At 38.6% G+C, this 20,327-nt stretch overlaps 1 protein-coding gene across 2 annotated transcripts in view; it reads right to left on the reverse strand.

The window, feature by feature from the left end:
• Positions 1–695: 695 nt before the first annotated feature.
• Positions 696–20,327, reverse strand: part of SHC4 (SHC adaptor protein 4) — a 129,750-nt gene continuing 110,118 nt past the window's right edge. For both annotated transcript variants that reach the window (XM_037502439.2, XM_037502440.2), the window contains 2 exons: positions 17,484–17,737; positions 696–1,623 (listed from right to left, as the gene is read on the reverse strand). In XM_037502439.2, the coding sequence (XP_037358336.1) occupies positions 1,468–1,623; positions 17,484–17,737 (410 nt within the window). In that variant the 3' untranslated portion in view covers positions 696–1,467. The remainder of the gene's footprint in view (positions 1,624–17,483; positions 17,738–20,327) is intronic.

A 20,327-nucleotide genomic window follows, 5' to 3' on the forward strand; every position in this document is an offset into this window, starting at 1 on the left:
AAAAAAAAACACTCTAAAGTAATGGTCAGATGTCTAAACACAAAGGCAAGTAAATTTTCTGCTACTAAGAACAACTAAATCCACTTCTACCATCATCACTTATATTATTCCCAAGTTTCAATGATTTTGACTGAGAGGTTTGGGGTCTCCACTATGTGAATGTTTATCTCTGTGAGTACTGACACAGACTCAAGGTAAAAAATGAAGTATTTTACAGACTGGTTATCAATACTCACCCCTAGTAAATGGAAAATTTGCTTTTTATAGACATGTGATGACTGAAATGGATGTATGAATTCAACTAGTCCAGTTCCCTCATTTCATAGACAAGGAAAATGGAGTCCAGACAGATTCAGCAACTTCTTCAAGATCACATTGATGACTGCCCACAGAGTTTTTTTTCTCTGTATAATTAATTTGGACTTTAGTTCACCAGCTGGTCGACAGGCAGAAAAAATTTCCAATTACTGCATGCGATGTTTTTTCCCTTCTGCCTTTTGTCTGGTTACATCTAAAAAAGGTGCTAAGAATACATGTAGATGAGGGACTAAGTTTTCATTTCAGCCAAACAAGAGAATATTTTCCCACACTTTCAAATAAATTCTGCACTCCAAATAAAAATGGAGCCAATAAAGATATCGAATATGAAGTGTTCATTTGTTTGCCATCTTTTAAATCTGTGCACTCATGAACTATCTTTTTGTGAGAGGGAAGAAGGATAAATATGATGAAATCAGAAATGACTGATAGATTTGGTCTCTCAGTTTGTTACATGCTGTCTACAAATGATCCAAACAGCAAAGACTGAGAAATCCTAGGCCAAAGAATTTGGGCTGCAACACTTTGACCAGCAAATGGGACAGACCAATGCTTCAGTGGGTTTTGGTTTGATTCCACTGGCATAGACACTGTCCAAATTCAATGTCAAATTAATTTTAACATTGCAGTGAAAGTGCTACTAAACAGAAAATGCAATAAAGTCAATAGCTATCAAGCAAATTGCTTATTTTTGTAAGAAGGAAACCTTTTTTTTTCTTTTTGGCAAATGGTTCTGTAGTTATAGAACAAGAAGACATTTAGAACTAATCTCCCCGATATGAAAATGTCCCAAAATAACCAAGTTGAAAGGCACATACCACTGCCCCAGCAGTTCATTCAAGTTGTCTTTAGCATGTGAAGTTTTAATTGTGCTTTTTAGTTTGTTATCAATGTATTCTGGCCTTAAAAAGTGACATCCGTGCATATGCATAATTTCTTTTCAAATGGACCAATCCACTTCCCCTTTCTGAATTTTCACTTTCTGAAGATCAGTTTTGTTAGTTCTTTGTTTTACAAAGGACCTAGTCCACATCGGTCTTGGAAAGACGCACTTCACAGTTTGGGCTCTATTTTATGTAGAAGCCAAGTTTGTGTCCTAACACAAAATGGAGTTTCCTGAAATATCAGTGGGATGACACTTCCATATCGTCATTTGTTGGAATGCAAAAGTCCTGGATTATTATCTTTTCTCACTGGTTGTTTAAGGTTCACTTCACTTCCAGAAGAGATGATTGGCAAACTGTTATCCATGTGGTATCTGATCAGATGACCAACATTATCAAATACATGGTCCTTGGTCCTTACCTTGAAAAGGAAGTACAAATACATTAGGTTAAATGATAATATTTCTCCTAAAACATGTAAACAATCAGGGGGAACAAACAAGACATATCCCTGAAAGATATTTGGATGAGTAAACAAAAGGTACTTTTCAACTCTTTCAGTAAACAATTTTCTCATTCCCAGTACCCTTTTAAAGCAACTATCTCTTCCAGTAAGGAAAATGGGAAGCATTTGTGCCAACTCCAAATTTGCAATCAATCTCCTTGCCATGTTACTGTTTGACGTATTCTGTCCTGTCATCATTCCAATAAATATTTAAGTGGGGTGTACACAAGCATGACTTCCAGGGTCACAATTAAATCCCATCTAGCAGAGTACTTCTATATTCTCATCTCTTCAGGATGTAGGATTTCTGAAGAAGTCTTACTCCCTTTAGATGTTCAGCACAAATCCTGTCTCATCCAAGAAGTCTCCCCAAATCTTTATGATAGATGTTAACATCACCTTCTGGACGACTTCATGGTAGCTGATTTTATAAATATTTGTTACATGGAACTTCTTATTTGCATGTCAAAGGAACTAGGCCATGACTTTTCCTGTGGACTTTCCTCCCTAGTATTATTGGATTCCTACCATGTATGCGTGGGCAGTAGACATTCCTCTCCATCATGATTCCACTGGCCTGGAAGCCTGGCCATAATGCGCTCCCTGTTTGGAGGGTAGATGGGGAATGTCCAGGGAAGGGAAGGTGTAGAGCCAGGGAAACCCTCAGTTATATAACACTATTACCTCTCTACAAGGGATTCTTTGAGTTCTGTCTAGATGTTGGTTTTCAGAATATTGAAAACATGTATTTAAGGGAATAATTGACCAAATTTGGATGTGGACTGTGATTTAGATAATGGTGCTATATCAATGTTTAAATTTCTTGATTTTGATTACTGTGCTTTGGCTGAGTAAGGTTATATCCCTATTCCTTAGGAAACACACACTCAAAGACTAAGAGAAAAAGGATACAATGTCTCCAACTTGCTCTCAAGTATCCCTGGAAGATGATTTAATCTCCTACATCTCATCTCACCCTACATCAAATCAATTGATCAGTCTCACCCATTGTATTCTTAATTCCAGCTCACTCAGGCTTCCCCTCCTGCCTCTATTCTGGTTCAGGCTTTTACCTAGAAAAAGTGGATATGACACCAGGACACTTCTTTTACCTACTTACTTTCTCTGGCCCTGGTCATTTCCCTTCTCTTCAATTCATCCTGCACATAAATGTCAAACTAATCTTCCTAATGCAGAGATTATAACCTACTCGCTTTCTGGCTAAATACACTAGGGAACCATTTAATTTGCTGGGGAGTAAGGCAGAAGGTGTCCAACAGAGAATTTTTAGTATTTTGAATTAGTGAGGAGATTTCATATAAAACTCTGTTCTTAAAAAATCTGATTTTGGGGCCTCCCCGGTGGCGCAGCGGTTGAGCGCTGGGTTGCGAAGCTGCCCGCGGCCTCTGCGGCGCCGGTTCGATCCCCGGCTGCTCCCCGGCCACCGGAGGAGGCTCCCACATGGCGCGCAGACCTCTCCTGCCGCCCGCTGCTCCCCTCAGCAGTGTACTTCAGTCCTTCTGCCTGCTCTGCTCCCCGCTCTGGCTCTGGTGAATTCTCTCACCCTCCCGCGCTTCTGACTGTACCCAGTGCATGTAAAAACAAAACAAACAAACAAATAAAATAAATAAATAAAACATGCCTCTATAAAAAAAAAAAAAAAAATCTGATTTTGTGGCGCTGGGTTGCAAAGTTGCCCGCAGCCTCTGCAGCGCCGGTTCGATCCTCAGCTGCTCCCCGGCCACCAGAGGGTCCCACACGGCACGCAGACCTCTCCTGCCGCCCGCTGCTCCCCTCAGCAGTGTACTTCAGTCTGCCTGCTCTGCTTCCCGCTCTGGCTCTGGTGAATTCTCTCACCCTCCAGCGCTTCTGACTGTACCCAGTGCTTGTATAAATAAATAAATAAATCTTTTAAAAAAAAATCTGATGTTGTGATTTCTCTGGAAAAATAAAATCTGGCTGCACTGAGCCCCTACCCTGAGCAGTGACCCTTCCCCTTGTAGGACATGTACTTTTCAGTTCATCAAGTTCATTGCACCCTATGTGCAAGTACATCAATTGTCCTCCTTTGCACACTTACAGTACTGGCCAGGACCTGCAAACATTTGCCACTGTAACCCATATCACATAGGTTATTTTTTAATTGTGGTAATAAACACATAACAAGATCTATGCTCCAAACAAATTTTTTTTCAAAGAACTTATTTATTTTTGTGTAGAAGAACTGTGGTGCAGGTGCAGGTGCAGGCTAGAGATGCAGGGAGGTAAGAAGATTCACCAGAGACAGAGTGGGGAACAGAGCAGGCAGATTTACTGAAATACACTGCTGAGGGGAGCAGCAGGCGAGGCAGGAGAGGTCTACTGCGCCATGTGGGTAGCTCCCTGACCAGGGATCAAACTCAGGCTGGGGCAGTGAGAGTGCAGAGACTGAATCCCTAAACCACCAGGGAGGCCCCCAAACAAATTTTTAAGTATACAGTGGGAGTTAACGAAAGTACAATGTTGTATACCAGATCTCTAGAATTTCATCTTATATGACTGGAACTCTGTAACCTAATAAATAGAGGTCCCCTTCAACCCCTTCTCCCTACGCCTTGGCAATAGTCATTCTGCTTTGTATTTCCATCAGGTGGACCACTTTCAATACCTTATGTGTATGATGTATACATCACATTTTTAATCCATTCACCTATCAATGAACATTAAGTTGATTTCTAATTCTTGAATATTAGGAACGATGCTGTAGTGAACGTGGGAGTGCAAGTATCTCTTTAAGATACTGATTTTAATTCTTTTGGATAAATACTCAGAGAAAGGATTGTTGAATTATATGGGAGCTTTAGTCTAAATTTCTTGAGGAAACTCCACAGTGTGGCTTTTCCATCATGGCTGCACCATTTCATATTCTCATTGCCAGTGGACAAGTGTTCCAATTTCTGCGCATCTTTGTCAATCTTCCTATTTTCTAGTTTTTTTATAATGGCACTTCTAACAGGTATGAAATATCTTACTGTGAAGATTAGTATTATCAAGCATCTTTTCACATACCTATTGACCACTTGCATGTCTTCTTTGGAGAAATGATGGTTCAATACACTGCCCATTTTTTAACTGGGTTATTTGTTATCAAATGGCAAGTTATCCTTAGATATTCTGAAAATTAACTCCTTACCACCTGTATAGTTTGCAAATATATTCCCCCATTCGTTCACCTGCCTTTTCACTTTATTGTTTTCTTTGATGTGCAGAAGTGTTTTAGCTGATGTAGCCAACCTTGTCTATTTCTGCTTTTGTTATCTTTGTTCCTGGTGTCATATCCAAGAAACCAAGAAGCAAGACCAATGTTATAAAGCTTTCACCTTATATTTTCTTTTAGGAGTTTATAGTTTCAGGTCTTACAGTGAAGTCTTGAATCTATTTTAAGTTGATTTTCGTGTATGGTGTAAAGGTCCAATTTCATTCTTTTGCACATAGATATCCAGTCTTCCCAACACCACCTGAAGTGACTATCCTTCCCCAATAGCTTATTTTTGATAACTTCATCAAAGTTCATTTGAATATTTATGTATATATTGGACTCTATTCTGTTCCTTCAGTTTTATGTCTGTCTTTATACTAGTGTCATATTGTTTTGACTGCTGTAGCTTTGCAGTGTGCACTTAGGTCAGTAAATATGATGCCTAAACTTTGTTCTTCTTTTCCAAGATTGTTTTAGCTATTTAGGATCTTCTGTGGTTCCAAAAGAATTTTAGGATTTTTTACTATTTCTGTAAAAAATGTTATCATAATTTTAATATAGACTGCAATGAATTTGTAGATCATTTTGGATAGCATGGACATTTAAAAACATTAAATTTTCCAATCCATGAACATAGGATGGCTTTCAATTAGTGTCTTCTTTCATTTCCTTCAGAGTTTTGCAGTTTTCAGTGAACAAGTCTTTTGCCTCTTTAGTGTTTCTTATTCATAAGTAGTTTATTCTTTTTGCTACTATCATAAATAGAATTCTTAATTTCCGTCTCAGACTGTTCATTGTTAGCATATAGAAATACAACTGATTTTTTGTACATTGATATATTCTACAATTTACTGAAACCACAAATTAGTTTCAACAGGTTTGTTTTGTCTTGGTGTGGAACATTTAGGATTTTCCCATACATAAAATCATGCCACCTATTAACAGAGATCATTTTACATCTCCCTTTCTGATTTGGATGGCTTGTATTTCTTTTCCTTGCCAAATGCTCTGGTTAGCACTTCCAGCACTAAGTTGAACAAAAGTGGCAAGAATGGGCATTTTTTTCTTATTAATGATCTTAGAGGAAACATTTTCAGTTTTCACCACTGAGTATGGTATTAGTTGTGGGATTTTCATGTATAGCTTTAAACTGTTGAGGTAATTTTCTTTTATTCTTAGCTTGTTGCATGTTTTTTTTTTTTTTTCCTCATGAAAGGGTGTTGAATTTTGCCAAATATTTTTTCAACTATTGAGATGATCACAAATTATAACTTTTCATTTGTTCATGTGATGTATTATATTGATTGATTTTTCATATGTTAAACCATTCCAAGGATAAATCCTACTTGGCCATGGTGTATGATCCTTGCAATCTACTGTTCAACTTTGTTTGCTAGCATTTTGTTTAGGATTTTTGCATCTATGTTCATCAGGGATGCTGGTCTGCAGTTTTCTTATAGTGTCTTTTCTGGTTTACGTATCAGAAAACAAGGTTACGGATGCTTACCTTGTAAAATGACTTTGGAAGTGTTTCTTCTTCAATTTTTGCTTGGAAAAGTTTAAGAGGCATTGGCATTAATCCTTCTTTTAATGTTTGGTAGAATTCACCAGTGAAGACATCTGTTTCTGAGCTTTTCTTTATTAAGAGTTTTTGATTACTGATTCCATCTGCTTGCCAGTTATTCATCTGTTCATATTTTTTATTTCTTCATAATTAGGTCATGTTAGGTGAAATGTCTTTAGGGTTTCATGCATTTATTCTAGGGTATCCAATTTGGTTTTGGCATGCAGTTATTCTTGGTAATGTCTTATAATCTTTTAATTTCTATGACTTGAATTATAATGACTATACTTTCATTTCTGATTTTATTTAGTTTTCCCTCTTCTTTTTTAATCTAACCTAACCAGAAGTTTGTCAATTTTTATCTTTTAAAAAAACCTATTCACAGTTTTCGTGATTTTTCCTTTTTTTTAAATTTTCTTTCATTTGTTTCTACTCTAGTCTGAATCATTTCATTCTTTCTGTTAATTTTGTGCTTCATTTTTTCTCTTTTTACAGTACTTTGAGATGTAAAGTTAGGTTGGTTATTTGATATCTGTATTTGTTGCAATGTAGGCATTGATCGCTATTAACTTTCTATTGTTTTTTTCCTATCTTTGTTTTTTTTTTTGAAGATGCAAAAGAGACAGTTTTTATTGAAGGTTTTGTAGAACAGATTTGTGTAAGTGTAATCAAAGAGGATGATCACCCTAAACTTAGCAACATTAAAAAAAAAAAAAAAAACTTACAGAAGGCTATTTTTTTTTTGACAGATTCATTAGAATTGTACTTAGAATTTCAATCCAAAAGTTGGTGTTTACAAAAAGAAGAAATAAGCAAGTTGATATGTAAGGAACTGAGAATCATGAGTTTAAAGCAACTATAATTTTGAATGAAATGACTTCTCTTTCTCCGGAAAAAAAGTTTTAAAACATTGAAAATAAAAACAGAAGGATGCTTTCCTAAAAACTAAAAGAAATTTCAGCATTCACAATACCTTCTAACATATTTTTTTTTTAATATTAAATTTGATTTTTATATTCCCCCATACAATTGCAAACGCCCCATTCTGACCCCAATCCTTCCCCTCCCGCCCCCCACCCCCCAAAAAGTGTCTCTGGTTCATAGTTTTTTGTTGATTTTGATTTTCACTTTCTTATATTCATTTTCCTGGTCCCTTATTTAAGTTTTCTAGATTCCTGCTATGAGTGAGACCATCCGGTATTTTTCTTTTTCTTTTTGGCTTATTTCGCTGAGCATGATCCCTTCCAGCACCATCCATGTTGCTGCAAATTGCATGTGTTTATCTTTTTTGAATGCTGAGTAATATTCCATGGTATATATGTACCACATCTTCTTGATCCAGTCATCTATTTTTGGGCATTTGGGTTGTTTCCAAAGCTTAGCTATTGTAAACAGTGCTGCTATAAACATAGGGGTGCAGGTGCTCTTTGGAATTGATGTTTCTGTGTCCTTTGGGTAAATACCTAGGAGTGGAATTGCTGGATCATATGGAAGTTCTATGTTTAGTAGGTCCAGAAATCTCCACACAGCTCTCCATAGTGGTTGGACCAGTTTGCACTCCCACCAACAGTGCAGAAGAGTTCCTTTTTCTCCACATCCTCGCCAACATTTGTTGTTGCTAGTTTTTTTAATATGTGCCATTCTCACTGGTGTAAGATGGTATCTCATGGTAGTTTTGATTTGCATTTCCCTGATTACAAGTGATGTTGAACATTTTTTCATATGTCTGTTGGCCATTTGCATTTCCTCTTCAGAGAAGTTTCTTTTTAGCTCTTCTGCCCATTTTTTGACTGGGTTATTTTCTTTGTTGTTGCTGAGTCTCATCAGCTCTTTGCAGATTTTTGTGATCAGTCCTTTATCATTAGTGTTGGGTGCAAAAATGTTCTCCCAGTTGGTGGGGTTTCTCTTTGTTTTTGTTATTGTCTCTTTTGCTGTGCAGAAGCTCTTTAATTTGATGTAGTCCCAGCTGTTTATCTTTGCCTTCACTATCACTGCTTTGGGTGATGTGTCTGTAAAGATGTCTTTGATGTGCAAATCCCGTAGTGTTTTGCCTATATTTCCTTCTATGTATTTTATGGTTTCAGGTCTTAAGTCTAGTTCTTTAATCCATTTTGAGTTGATTTTTGTGTATGGTGTGAGGTAGTGGTCAAGCTTCATTCTTTTGCATGTAGCGACCCAGTTTTCCCAGCACCATTTATTGAACAAACTTTCTTTGCTCCAATGCATAGTCTTTGCTCCTTTGTCAAAGATTAGTTGACCATAAATCTGTGGGTTTATTTCTGGATTTTCTATTCGATTCCATTTGTCTGTATGTCTGTTCTTGTTCCAATACCATGCAGTTTTGATGATTATGGCTTTGTAGTATAATTTGAAGTCTGGGAGTGTGATGCCTCCATTCCCTTCTTTCTTTTTCAGGAGAGCTTTGGCAATTCGGGGTTTTTTGTGATTCCATATGAATTTCATCAATAATTGTTCTATTTCTTTGAAGAATGACATTGAAATTTTGATTGGAATAGCATTGAATCTGTATATTGCTTTTGGTAGGATGGCCATTTTAATAATGTTTATTCTTCCAATCCATGAGCAGGGGATGTCTTTCCATTTCTTTGTGTCTTCTTCTATTTCTTTTAACAGTGTTTTATAGTTTTCTTTGTATAGGTCCTTTACCTCTTTTGTTAGATTTATTCCCAAATATTTGATTTTTTTTGTTTCGATAATAAAAGGGGTGGTTTTTTTGATTTCTTCTTCTTCAGATTTATTGTTTGTGTATAGGAAGGCTACTGACTTTTGCGTGTTGATTTTGTATCCTGCCACTTTACTGAATTGATTGATGAGTTGAATTAGTTTTTCTGTGGAGATTTTGGGGTTCTCTATGTATATTATCATATCATCTGCAAATAGTGATAGTTTGACTTCTTCTTTTCCTATTTGGATTCCTTGGATGTCTTTCTCTTGTCTTATTGCTCTGGCTAGGACTTCCAGTATTATATTGAAAAGCAGTGGTGAGAGTGGACATCCTTGTCTTGTTCCAGATCTTAATGGAATTGCTTTCAGCTTTTCACCATTGAGAATGATACTGGCTGTTGGCTTCTCATAGATGGCCTTTATGATGTTGAGGTATGTTCCTTGTATCCCAAGAATTTCAAGGGCTTTTATCATGAATGGGTGTTGCACTTTGTCGAAAGCTTTCTCAGCATCTATTGATATTATCATATGGTTTTTATATTTCTTTTTGTTGATGTGTTGGATAACGTTGATTGATTTTCGGATGTTAAACCATCCTTGTGCCCCTGGAATGAATCCAACTTGGTCGTGGTGAATTATCTTATGGATACATTGTTGGATTCTGATAGCTAAAATTTTATTGAGGATTTTTGCATCAGTGTTCATTAGGGAGATTGGCCTATAGTTTTCCTTTTTTGTGTTGTCCTTATTCGGTTTTGGTATTAGTGTAATATTGGCTTCATAGAACGTGTTTGGTATTGTCCCTTCCTTCTCAATTTTTTGGAAGAGTTTGTGAAGGATAGGCACTAATTCGTCTCTGAATGTTTGGTAGAATTCATTTGTAAATCCATCAGGTCCTGGGCTTTTGTTTTTGGGGAGGTTTTTGATTACCATTTCAATTTCGCTGCTTGTAATTGGTCTGTTTAGGTGTACTATTTCTTCTTTATCTAGCTTTGGGTGATTGTAGAGTTGTAGGAATTTGTCCATCTCCTCTAGATTGTTGAACTTGTTTCCATATAACTGTTCATAGTAGTTACTGATTATTCTTTTGATTTCTGCTGTGTCCATTGTGATTTCTCCTCTTTCATTGATGATCCTGTGTATTTGTGCTTTCTCCCTTTTTTCCTTTGTGAGCCTGGCTAGGGGTTTGTCTATTTTATTGATTTTTTCAAAGAACCAGCTCTTGGTTTCATTGATCTTTTGGATTGTTTTTTTAGTTTCAATTTCATTTATTTCTGCTTTGGTTTTTATTATTTCTTTTCTTCTACTGGTTTTGGGGTTTTTTTGTTGTTCTTTTTCTAGATCTTTGAGCTTCGAGATTAGGTTGTTTCTTTGAGTTCTTTCTTGTTTTTTGATGTGAGCTTCTATTGCTATATATTTTCCTCTTATTACTGCTTTTGCTGCATCCCATACATTTAGGATATTGGTGTCCTCCTTGTCATTCAATTCAAAGAATTTTTTAATTTCTTCTTTGATCTCCTCGTTAGTCCAGTGGTCTTCCAGTAGTGTGGTTTTTAATCTCCATGAGGTAAGATAGTTCCTTGCCTTCTTTTTATGATTTATTTCTAGTTTGATGCCTTCGTGGTCAGAAAAGATGGTTGGTATGATTTCAATCTTGGTGTATCTGTTGATGTTTGTCTTGTGCCCCAGTATGTGATCGATCCTGGAGAATGATCCATGTGCGCTTGAGAAAAATGTGTACTCCGTTTTTTTTGGGTTTAGTGTTCTATAGATGTCTGTTAAGCCCAAATGCTCTAGGTCCTTATTTAGAGCTTTAGTTTCTTTACTTATTTTTTGTCTTGTTGATCTATCCATTGTTGATAGTGGTGTGTTGAAGTCTCCCACTACGTATGTGTTTTCTCTGATGTCTGTTTTCAGAGAGGACAACAGTTGTCTGATATATTTTGGTGCTCTTTCGTTTGGTGAGTATATGTTAATGAGTGTTATTTCTTCTTGAAGTATTGTCCCCTTAATCATAATGTAGTGACCATTAGGGTCTCTTTTTATTTTTTTGAGTTTGAAGTCTGTTTTATCTGATATAAGTATAGCTGTTCCTGCTTTCTTTTTTGGCCCATTTGCTTGTAGGATTGTTTTCCATCCTTTGACTTTGAGCCTATTTTTATCTTTTGTAGCTAAATGTGTTTCCTGGAGACAGCAAAAGGTTGGGTTTTGTTTCTTAATCCAGGCTGCAACTCTGTGTCTTTTTATTGAAGAGTTTAGTCCATTTACATTTAGAGTTAATATTGATATGTTAGCATCTGTATTTGCCATTATGTTTCTTTCCTTTGATTTTATTTATTCTTTTAATAACTTTTTTTTTTTTTTGGTCTTCTTTCGTTGTTATTCGTCCCTCTGAGGTTCTGGCTTTAGGATTCCTTGTAGTATTTTTTGGAGTGGGGGTTTATTCGTAATGAAATTCCGGAGTTTCTCTTTGTCTGGGAAGGTCCATATTCTTTCTTCATGGAGGAAAGAGAGCTTTGCGGGATAGAGTATTCTTGGTTGGCATCTGTTTTCTTGGAGTCTGTTGACTATGTCCCTCCACTCTATCCTTGCCCGTAGTGTTTCTTCAGAGAAGTCTGATGTCAGCCTGATTGGTTTTCCTTTGAATGTTATCTGTTTCTTCCCTCTTGTCAGCTTCATTATTTTTTCCTTGTCCTGGATTCTTGGGAGCTTTACTATTATGTGTCTTGCTGTGTTTTTCCTTTCGTCGTGGAAGTTTGGTGTTCTTCTTGCTTCTTGTAAATCAATTTTCAGCTCCTTCTTCGCATTTGGGAAGTTCTCTTCAATTATCTCCTGGAATATTTTCTCTGTTCCTACATCTCTCTCCTCTCCTTCTGGAATTCCTATAACTCTTATATTTCCTCTCCTCATGGAGTCAGATAGTTCCCGAAGTCTTTCTTCATTCTTTTTCCTTCGTACTTCTCTTTCCTTTTCTGTTTTGGTTCTTTTTATTTCTGTGTCTTCAAGAGAACTTATTCGTTCTTCCATTTCATCTATTCTGCTTTCCTTGCTTTTCCCGGAGTTCTTTAGTTCCTCCATTAATTCTTTGATCTCCTGCATTTCTTTTACTTCCCTCTTTAGGGACTCAATTTCATTCTTCTTACCATTGTTTTCCCTCTTTAGGGACTCAATTTCCTTCTTCTGATCTATCACTTTTTTAATCATGGCAATTTTAAATTCTCTTTCTGGAAGGCTCAGAAGTTCTTCCAAGTTGCTGTCGTTGCAATCTGGGGAGTGGTTTTCTTTTTGTGGTGTGCTTCTTTCCTGAGGAGTTGTTAGGTTGCGTGTGGTTCTTCTACTCCCTACTGTCTGTTTTCTAATTTGTCGTATGCGTTGGGACACTGTGTTGCTCGGACTGACTGACATCTTGGGTGAACTTCTCCGCTCCCCTCTGGCTCTTCCAGGAGCCATCTCTGTCTTCTGGGGGAGCTTTCTGCTGGTTTTAGGCAGTTTTTACTGAAGAAATGTCCCTGTTCTCAAATAGCGAAGCGGGATGCAGTCCCTGCGCCTCCGGTTTCAGGCACACTCTTCTGCGCACCCGGTCTGCCCCGGACGTGGGTGCCTGCTCCCTCTGTGGGCTCAGACTGCTGGTCGGAAGGGGCCTGGCGTGGAATAACTTCCCGGCTGGCCACTGGGTCCTCCAGAAGCCTTCTGCCCTTTTCAAGCAGTCTTAAGAAATTTCCTGTTTTATAGGGTGTTAGTGACTTTTTTTTCCTGGTCGCTAGGTGGCACCAGAGATCTCTCCTATTGTCCTTGGGGGGCTGTTTTTCGCCTCCCCCCACCCCGTGGGACAGGGAACAGAGCGGGAATGGTAGGGTACACCTCAACAGCTTTGGGGTGCTGTGTCTGCCTTGTGCCCCACCGTCGTGGAGAACCCACGCCCCGAATTTTCGTGCCCCGGGTCTCAGTTCAAAGCCCTCAGTTCCAGGACGCGGGCTGTAGCCCAGTTCAGTTGCGCGGGAATGGCGCCTTTTGCACCCCGCTCCCGTGCCTGGGTGCCTGGTTCCTGCTCACTCAGGGAGGGACCTTCACCTCAGTGAGGACCTCCGCGCGTCTCCCCGCAAGCCTAGGTTGCAGGCGCGGGGACCTTCACCTCAGTGAGGACCTCCGCGCGTCTCCCCGCAAGCCTAGGTCGCAGGCGCGGGGACCTGGGCCGCTGCGATCCCGGTCCGCGTTTTCTTTTCAAGCTCCCCGAGCGCACCGCTTTTCCGCGCAGGCTTACCGGCAGCCCGGGCTGGGTGCGCGTCTCCCGGGGTCTTTGTTCTTCTCTAATGGCGCCCGGAGCCGTTCGCTCACCGCCGCGGCGAATCCTGCAGGGTTCGTCTCAGCTCCCGTTCACGGGGTGTGGTGGCTGCAATAGTTCCTTTCCACTCACAGTCCCGCTTGCTGCGTCGTTTGTTCTTGTGGGTCGTTTTTGGTTTGTTGTTTTCCTCCTCTCTGCCGGTCGGAGAGTGCCGCCTCTGTGGGCGGGGGAGGGGAGCAGGGTTCTGCGCTTCCCTCCCTTCTGGTCCTCTTTTATGGCCACTTTCTTCTTCGGGCAGTTTGCTGGCGTCACCCGTTTATCTTCCGTGTCCCGGTTCTCACTCTCCTATCTTTGTTTTTAAACATCCTTGTTTATTTTTTCACAATATAGGATTTCTCCCCTCATGTGCAGTTACCATGATTTTACCACCACCAAAGTGCCCCCAGTCCTCCACCATACTCCACCACGCTTTGGTCCCCACCCCCCAACTTTTCTCATTTTGTTTCTGCTGCATCCCATAGGTTCACAATGCTATTTTCATTTTTATTGTCTCTAGATATTTTCTAATTTCCCTGTTGAGTTCTTCTTTGACCTGTTGGTTGTCCAAGAGTTCACTGTTTCAGCAAGAAAAACAGAAAAGAATATAAACAAATGGGACTACAATAAGCTGAAAAGCTTTTGCACAATGAAGGAAAACATCATTAAAACAAAAAGGCAGCCTACTAAATGGGAGAAGATATTTATAAACCACATATCAGACAAAGGGTTAATAGCCAAAATATACAAACAACTCACATAAATCAACAAGAATGGATAGAGGATCTAAACAGACATTTCATCAAGAAGACCAACAGATGGTGAAGACACACATGAAAAGATGTTTGACATTGCTCATCATTAGAGAGGTCCAAATTAAAGCTACAAGGAGAATTCACAGTAGTTAGAATGGCTATTATCAAAAAGCAAGAAACAATACGCATTGGTGAGAATGTGAAAAAAAAAAAAGGACAATTATGATTGGAATATAAATTGGTACAGCCACTACAGAAGACAATATGGTGGTTCCTCAAAAAATTAAAAACAGAACTACCATATAACCCAGTAATTCCACTTTTGGGCACTTACCCAAAGAATATGAAAATAGTAAGTCAAATAGATATATGCATCCCTCTATTCTTTGCAGCACTATAGCCATGACAGGGAAACAACCCAAGTATCCAACAACAATAAAGAAAACATGGTATAGACACAATGGAATAGTACTCAGCCATTTAAAAAGATGAAATCTTGCCATTTTGTGACAATATGAATGGACGTTGAGGGAATTATGCTAAATGAAAAGTCAGAAGGAGAAAGACAAATACCATATGATTCTGCTCATTTGTGGAATATAACAAAACAAAAGCAAATGACCACCTAAAACAAAACCAAAAAAAAAAAAAAAGAAAGAAAAAAACCTTTAGACTCTGACAATAAAATCGTGGTTACCAGAGGGGAAGCGGAGTGGCTGGTAGAAGTAGAGAGGACCAATTGGTTAATGGTGGATAACAAGGTATTTGGTGGTGGGTGTAGTATGATATATACAGCTGCTGCAGTGAAAAACTATATACCTGAAATCTTACCTCAACAAGAAATAAAAGAGGGTGTTGTCAATGACCACATTTGTGAATTTTCAAGTTTTCTTTCTGTCACCAATTTCTTGTTTCATTCCATTGTGATCAGAAGAGACACTTGGTATGATTTCAAGTTTTAAATTGTTAAGACTTTTTTTATGACCTAATATGTAATCTATCTTAGGATTTGTGATCTAACGTGAATGTTCTAGTGTGTTTGAGAAGAATGTGTATTCTCCTTCTGGGACTCTCATAATACATATTGTTTTGTTTGATGATATTTGATAAGTCCCAGAGGCTTTCTCTACTCTTTTTCATTCTACTTTTTTACCTTTTTGTTCTCTGTCTGGATGAATACACACAACATGTCTTCAATTTTGTTGATTCTTTTTTTTTTTTAATAGAGGCATGCTTATTTATTTATTTGTTTGTTTGTTTGTTTTTGTTTATACATGCACTGGGTACAGTCAGAAGCACGGGAGAGTGAGAGAATTCACCAGAGCCAGAGCGGGGAGCAGAGCAGGCAGAAGGACCGAAGTACACTGCTGAGGGGAGCAGCGGGCGGCAGGAGAGGTCTGCGCGCCATGTGGGAGCAGCCGGGGGATCGAAACAGCGCCGCAGACACTGTGGGCAGCTTCGCCAGCTTCGCAACCCAGCGCTCAACCGCTGCGCCACCGGGGAGGCCCAATTTTGTTGATTCTTTCTTCTGCTCGACTAAGTTTGTTGAACTCCTCTAGTAAATTTTTCCGTTTGATTATTGCATTCTTCAAAATTTCTATTTAGTTTAAATATATTCTCTTTGTTGATATTTTCATTTTATTTTGAATTCTTTGTAAGATACTTTGTATACCTTCATTTCTTTAGGCTGGGATCCTGCATTTGACTTTATATGGGATAAGACTCTCACCAATCAGCCAGGCTAGAGATTTCTGGGCCCTGGGGAAGAAGGATGCAAATTCCCTGGGCTTATACATACAATTTCTCAATAAGAAAGTCTTGCCACTTTTTTTTTTCCCCAAGCACTCCTAATCTCTTGCTCCCTCTGGTGTCTGTCAACATACTGCAGGTTTCCTAGAGCAACTGCAAGTTTCCCCACTAGTCCTTGCTCCCAGTGTCCACAGGCGTCTAAGATTTTCTGGCTCCTTGTCAGTGCTCAGATATCAGCCTTGGGCAGTCCCCTGAAAAGCCAGAACAGCAGATCCATGTTCTAGTCCTCTCCCTTCCTATTAAAGGAAAAGCATCTTTTCCTTTTCATGCCAAGCTATATGGCTATAGTAAGCCCCACTCAACTCTTGTTTTTCCCCAGGCAGTCAAGCCATACTGATTTCATCCGTGCTCCTTGAAAGACAAGACAGAAACCAGTCTCTCTGCAGTCCTCAAAAAAAATACCGCAACACTGGACACATGCACTTCTCTTTTTCCCACTGAGGAGCAGAAAGTCATTCTCTCAGACGTTCTCTCCCTGGCACTGAGCATTATCAACTTGAGAGAGGGACTGACTTGGTAAAAGTAAAATAGCTCTTCTGTCCTATTTCCATGTGGCTATTTTCAACTTTGTGTCCACCTGGGATACTGCAGGTTCTTAACTAGATTCTAGAATTCTCATATATAGGTATTTTTATCTATATATAATTGTGAAGTCAGTGTTTGGGTAGCAGAATAAGGGCTGAGACTTCCTATTCCATCATAGTGCTAATGTCATTGTTTACATGGGTTAACTGCATCATCCCCACTTTAAAACCTGCCACTATCTTCCCTGTCTGACAGCAGGCATTTCAGTCTACATTCCCACCTCACAACCTACTTTCCAAGAACATTTCTGCTCCTTACATCTTTATGGGCTTAATACCCTTCAGTTACGCTCTCTGCTCCTGCATTTCCATCCCTATGTCCCAGATGTACCCCCTTTTAAAATCTGTCTCTTTCAAGGTTCATCTGACTTGTCAGACTGCAAGATGTCATCGCAATTTGTGTCAACCCAGGCATTCCTCTATGCTAAGGAACAACATAATGCTTTGGCTGAACCATTCTTGTCATCCATCCTTATGTTATAATTATTTACATCTGTTTGACTGAATTATAAACATTCTAAGAGCAAAGGCCATGTCTGTGATGCTGGGCAATAATCAGCTATCACTCCTTGTACTTCATGTAGTGAGTATTCATTCAGTACATTGAACTGAACAGAAAGAAGCTGTCCTCTTCTTGATCCTCTAGGGCGATTCCTACTCAGACCCCTCCACCAGCCTCTGTTTAGCACTTCCTGCTCCTGTTGGAGGGTAAAAACATAATATACCCTTCTTCTTGACAACTCAATATCAGGTTTTGAATCTACCATTCAGAATAACCTTGTCACAACATCCCGTGAAGACGGTAATGAGAAGTTAATGATACCTTGCCTTCAGGATCCACCAGGAGAAGATGTTTTGCCTGGCCTCCTTGCAGTCCACTCAACACATATTGGCCAGGAGATGTTGCACTTTCTCGAACCAAAAAGTCCCCATCCTTTACCAAGAGGCTCTCTGCTGCCTTCCTGCTCAATTTGCCGTGGTAGCAGTCTTCATTCCGCAGCTGCTGCTTAATGTGTGGCAAAGAATGTGAGCTGGCAGGCTGAGCCGTGGCACCTGGCTGAACGGTTTCTGGTGCCTCTGAAGTCGAAACACAAAGAAAGACATTACTAAGTTATCTCCTCAGGCATGCACATCCATCTATTCGGCCAGCCGGCCAGCCTTCCAGCCTTCCATCCATCTAGTTGCTCATTCACTCAGGAAATAGAACTTGAAGCCCTACTATGTGCCAGCCACTGTTTAAATAATGCTGTTTCTGGGACAATATTTTTCCCTAGAACTTCCAACAGGCTCTAACTGAACGGTAGACCCAAACATTGCCTTTGGCTTCTATTACCAGGAAAGGCTTGCCCAGGTGCGGGAGTTTTTCTTTCAGATGAGAAATGGAATTGGCCCACAAAAACTGCTTTTATAACTGCAGAGAGAGTCTCTTTATGTCCCCATGTCTTCTCATGTACATCTTATGCTGTACCTGGTTTACAGATAACTTCTAAAACATTCTTAAAAATTTTTTTAAATGCCTACATAATTTCGAGCTCTGCCCACTTTTTAGCATTAATTATTTTTTCTTTAGCCATAATTATGAATGTGAGTCTCAAGATATTTCTGATCTGAAACATCAAAGCTATGCTGGAACTTAGAGGATTTCTGTTAAATGACCACTCCTTTGTTTGAGTCATTCTGCTCACACAAACAGAGTCTATCAGGTAAAACAAGAGCAGGCATGGTTGGATTCAGCCTCCCCAAGTTCTGCAGAAAAGTATAACCCAGATGGACAATACTGGGAATGAGAAAGTACATGAAATTAAGTGCATTAAATAGCACTTAGTAGTGTTACTGATACTCATAGTAATCCCCACTTACTATGATAGGTATTGCTCAATATTTTACATATGTAACATCTTGTTTGACTCTCAAAATCAGACAGGAAAGAAAATGGGTCTTTAAAAGTGCTAAATGACATACCTAAAGTCACACTGCTAATATGTTGTACATCCAGAATTGGAAACATGATCTAGCTGACGCCAAAGTCTAGGTTCTCTCTCACCACATTCTAAGCCTTTGTCATGGATGCAAAAATCTTCCAGTTTTCAAAACTGCTCTACCCACTCTATTTCTGTAGTACCAAAAAAGTTCCTAATAGATAGCAGAGCTATCAGGCTGATATACAGCATATCCAGAAGTAATAACATAAAATTCTCATGCCTGAATCTAGAGAAAAATTATATATTAAATATGGGAAATTTACCTGGAAAATAACCACAGAAATCACTGTCCTTTTAAATGTAAAAGGTCATTTATATAGAAACCAACTTTCACCTTTATAAATGCAAAGGAATGTCTATAGGGTTTTATGCAAAGGTCTACCAAATGAGAATTTGTTAAATTCATTTCACCCTAAGTTTTACAACCTATATGTGATGACCCCATGAGGTCAATGACTTTAGCAACCGATGCCGTGTAGGCGTAACATAACCCCCCTATTAACATGTTATAGTCTTTTCCCTATTTAAGAACTTCTCTCCACATAATACAATTTTGCAGCTTTCACATGTTTATCTTTAAGAATATCTTTGGTCTATTTCTAACGGACACAACTATTCTCTACAAACAATCAGGTCTTTCTTGCATAGCCAGAAAAATCGTGAAGAAATGTGTCTGGATTTGATGAATACTGATTGTATTTGCATTTTAGTTCTGCATGCTCTGAAACATAGTGGAGAGCTACTGATGACTAGGTATGTGTGTGTGTTTGTGAATGTGAGAAAGTGCAGAAAGTGTGTGTAAGAAAGTGTGTGTGAGTGTGAGGGAGAGCCAGCAATGTGTGTATGTGGCACACAATGCTTAGTACAGAGCAGTTTTTGGTTTATTCTGTGATTGTGGTGGACAGCTTTTGGACAAGGACAAACAAAAGAAAAGCAGACATTATATCATCTTGAAAAGAGACACTAGATCTGGGCCAGCCAGAGGATATGAACAATATTTTCCTGAAACAACTTCCTGAATTAGCATAAGGACAAGATACACTGTGTTGGAAGACTTCTAACACCCTAACATTTATTGAAAATCTAATTCTGCTAAGAGTACAATATCTTCCAGATAAAATTTGTGTTTTAATTTTAGAAAAATTGCATATACTAATTTAGAAAAGTTATACATACTATTTTTTTTAATATGGGAAGCAGAAAAAAACAAAGAAAAGTAATCACCAATGATCTCAGCAGCAAACACAATTTTTAACATTGTGGTACATTATTAATTTCCCCCTTTTCTTGCATAAAGTTGAATGTGAGTAAGATAATCATAATTTAATATGGATACTTATGTACAATTTTCATATATATTCAATAAATTATTTATATTTGTTTATTTTCTCAGAAATATTAAAGAGTAAGAAAGCATAAGGAAAGCTACTCTAGATTTATTTGATACTTAAAAATTAGAAAATGATAGAAATCTTGAAAAAACTAATTATGCCATCTTAGAATTCCCACTAACAACTAAGAACTTTTTGCTCACAATCAGATCTTTAGAAAAGCATATGCACGTGCATATGCTTCTGGTGGGCAAAATCTCTGAAAGTTGGATTATGACTTAAGAAAGAATAAAACCTAATATGCAAGATCTGCATTAAACAACTCCAAATAATTCCTATGGGGGAAAAAAAAAG

The sequence above is a fragment of the Talpa occidentalis genome, unplaced genomic scaffold (assembly GCF_014898055.3).
Source record: "Talpa occidentalis isolate TD23 unplaced genomic scaffold, MPIMG_talOcc4v2.1 talOcc4.11, whole genome shotgun sequence".
Taxonomy (NCBI): Eukaryota; Metazoa; Chordata; class Mammalia; order Eulipotyphla; family Talpidae; genus Talpa; species Talpa occidentalis.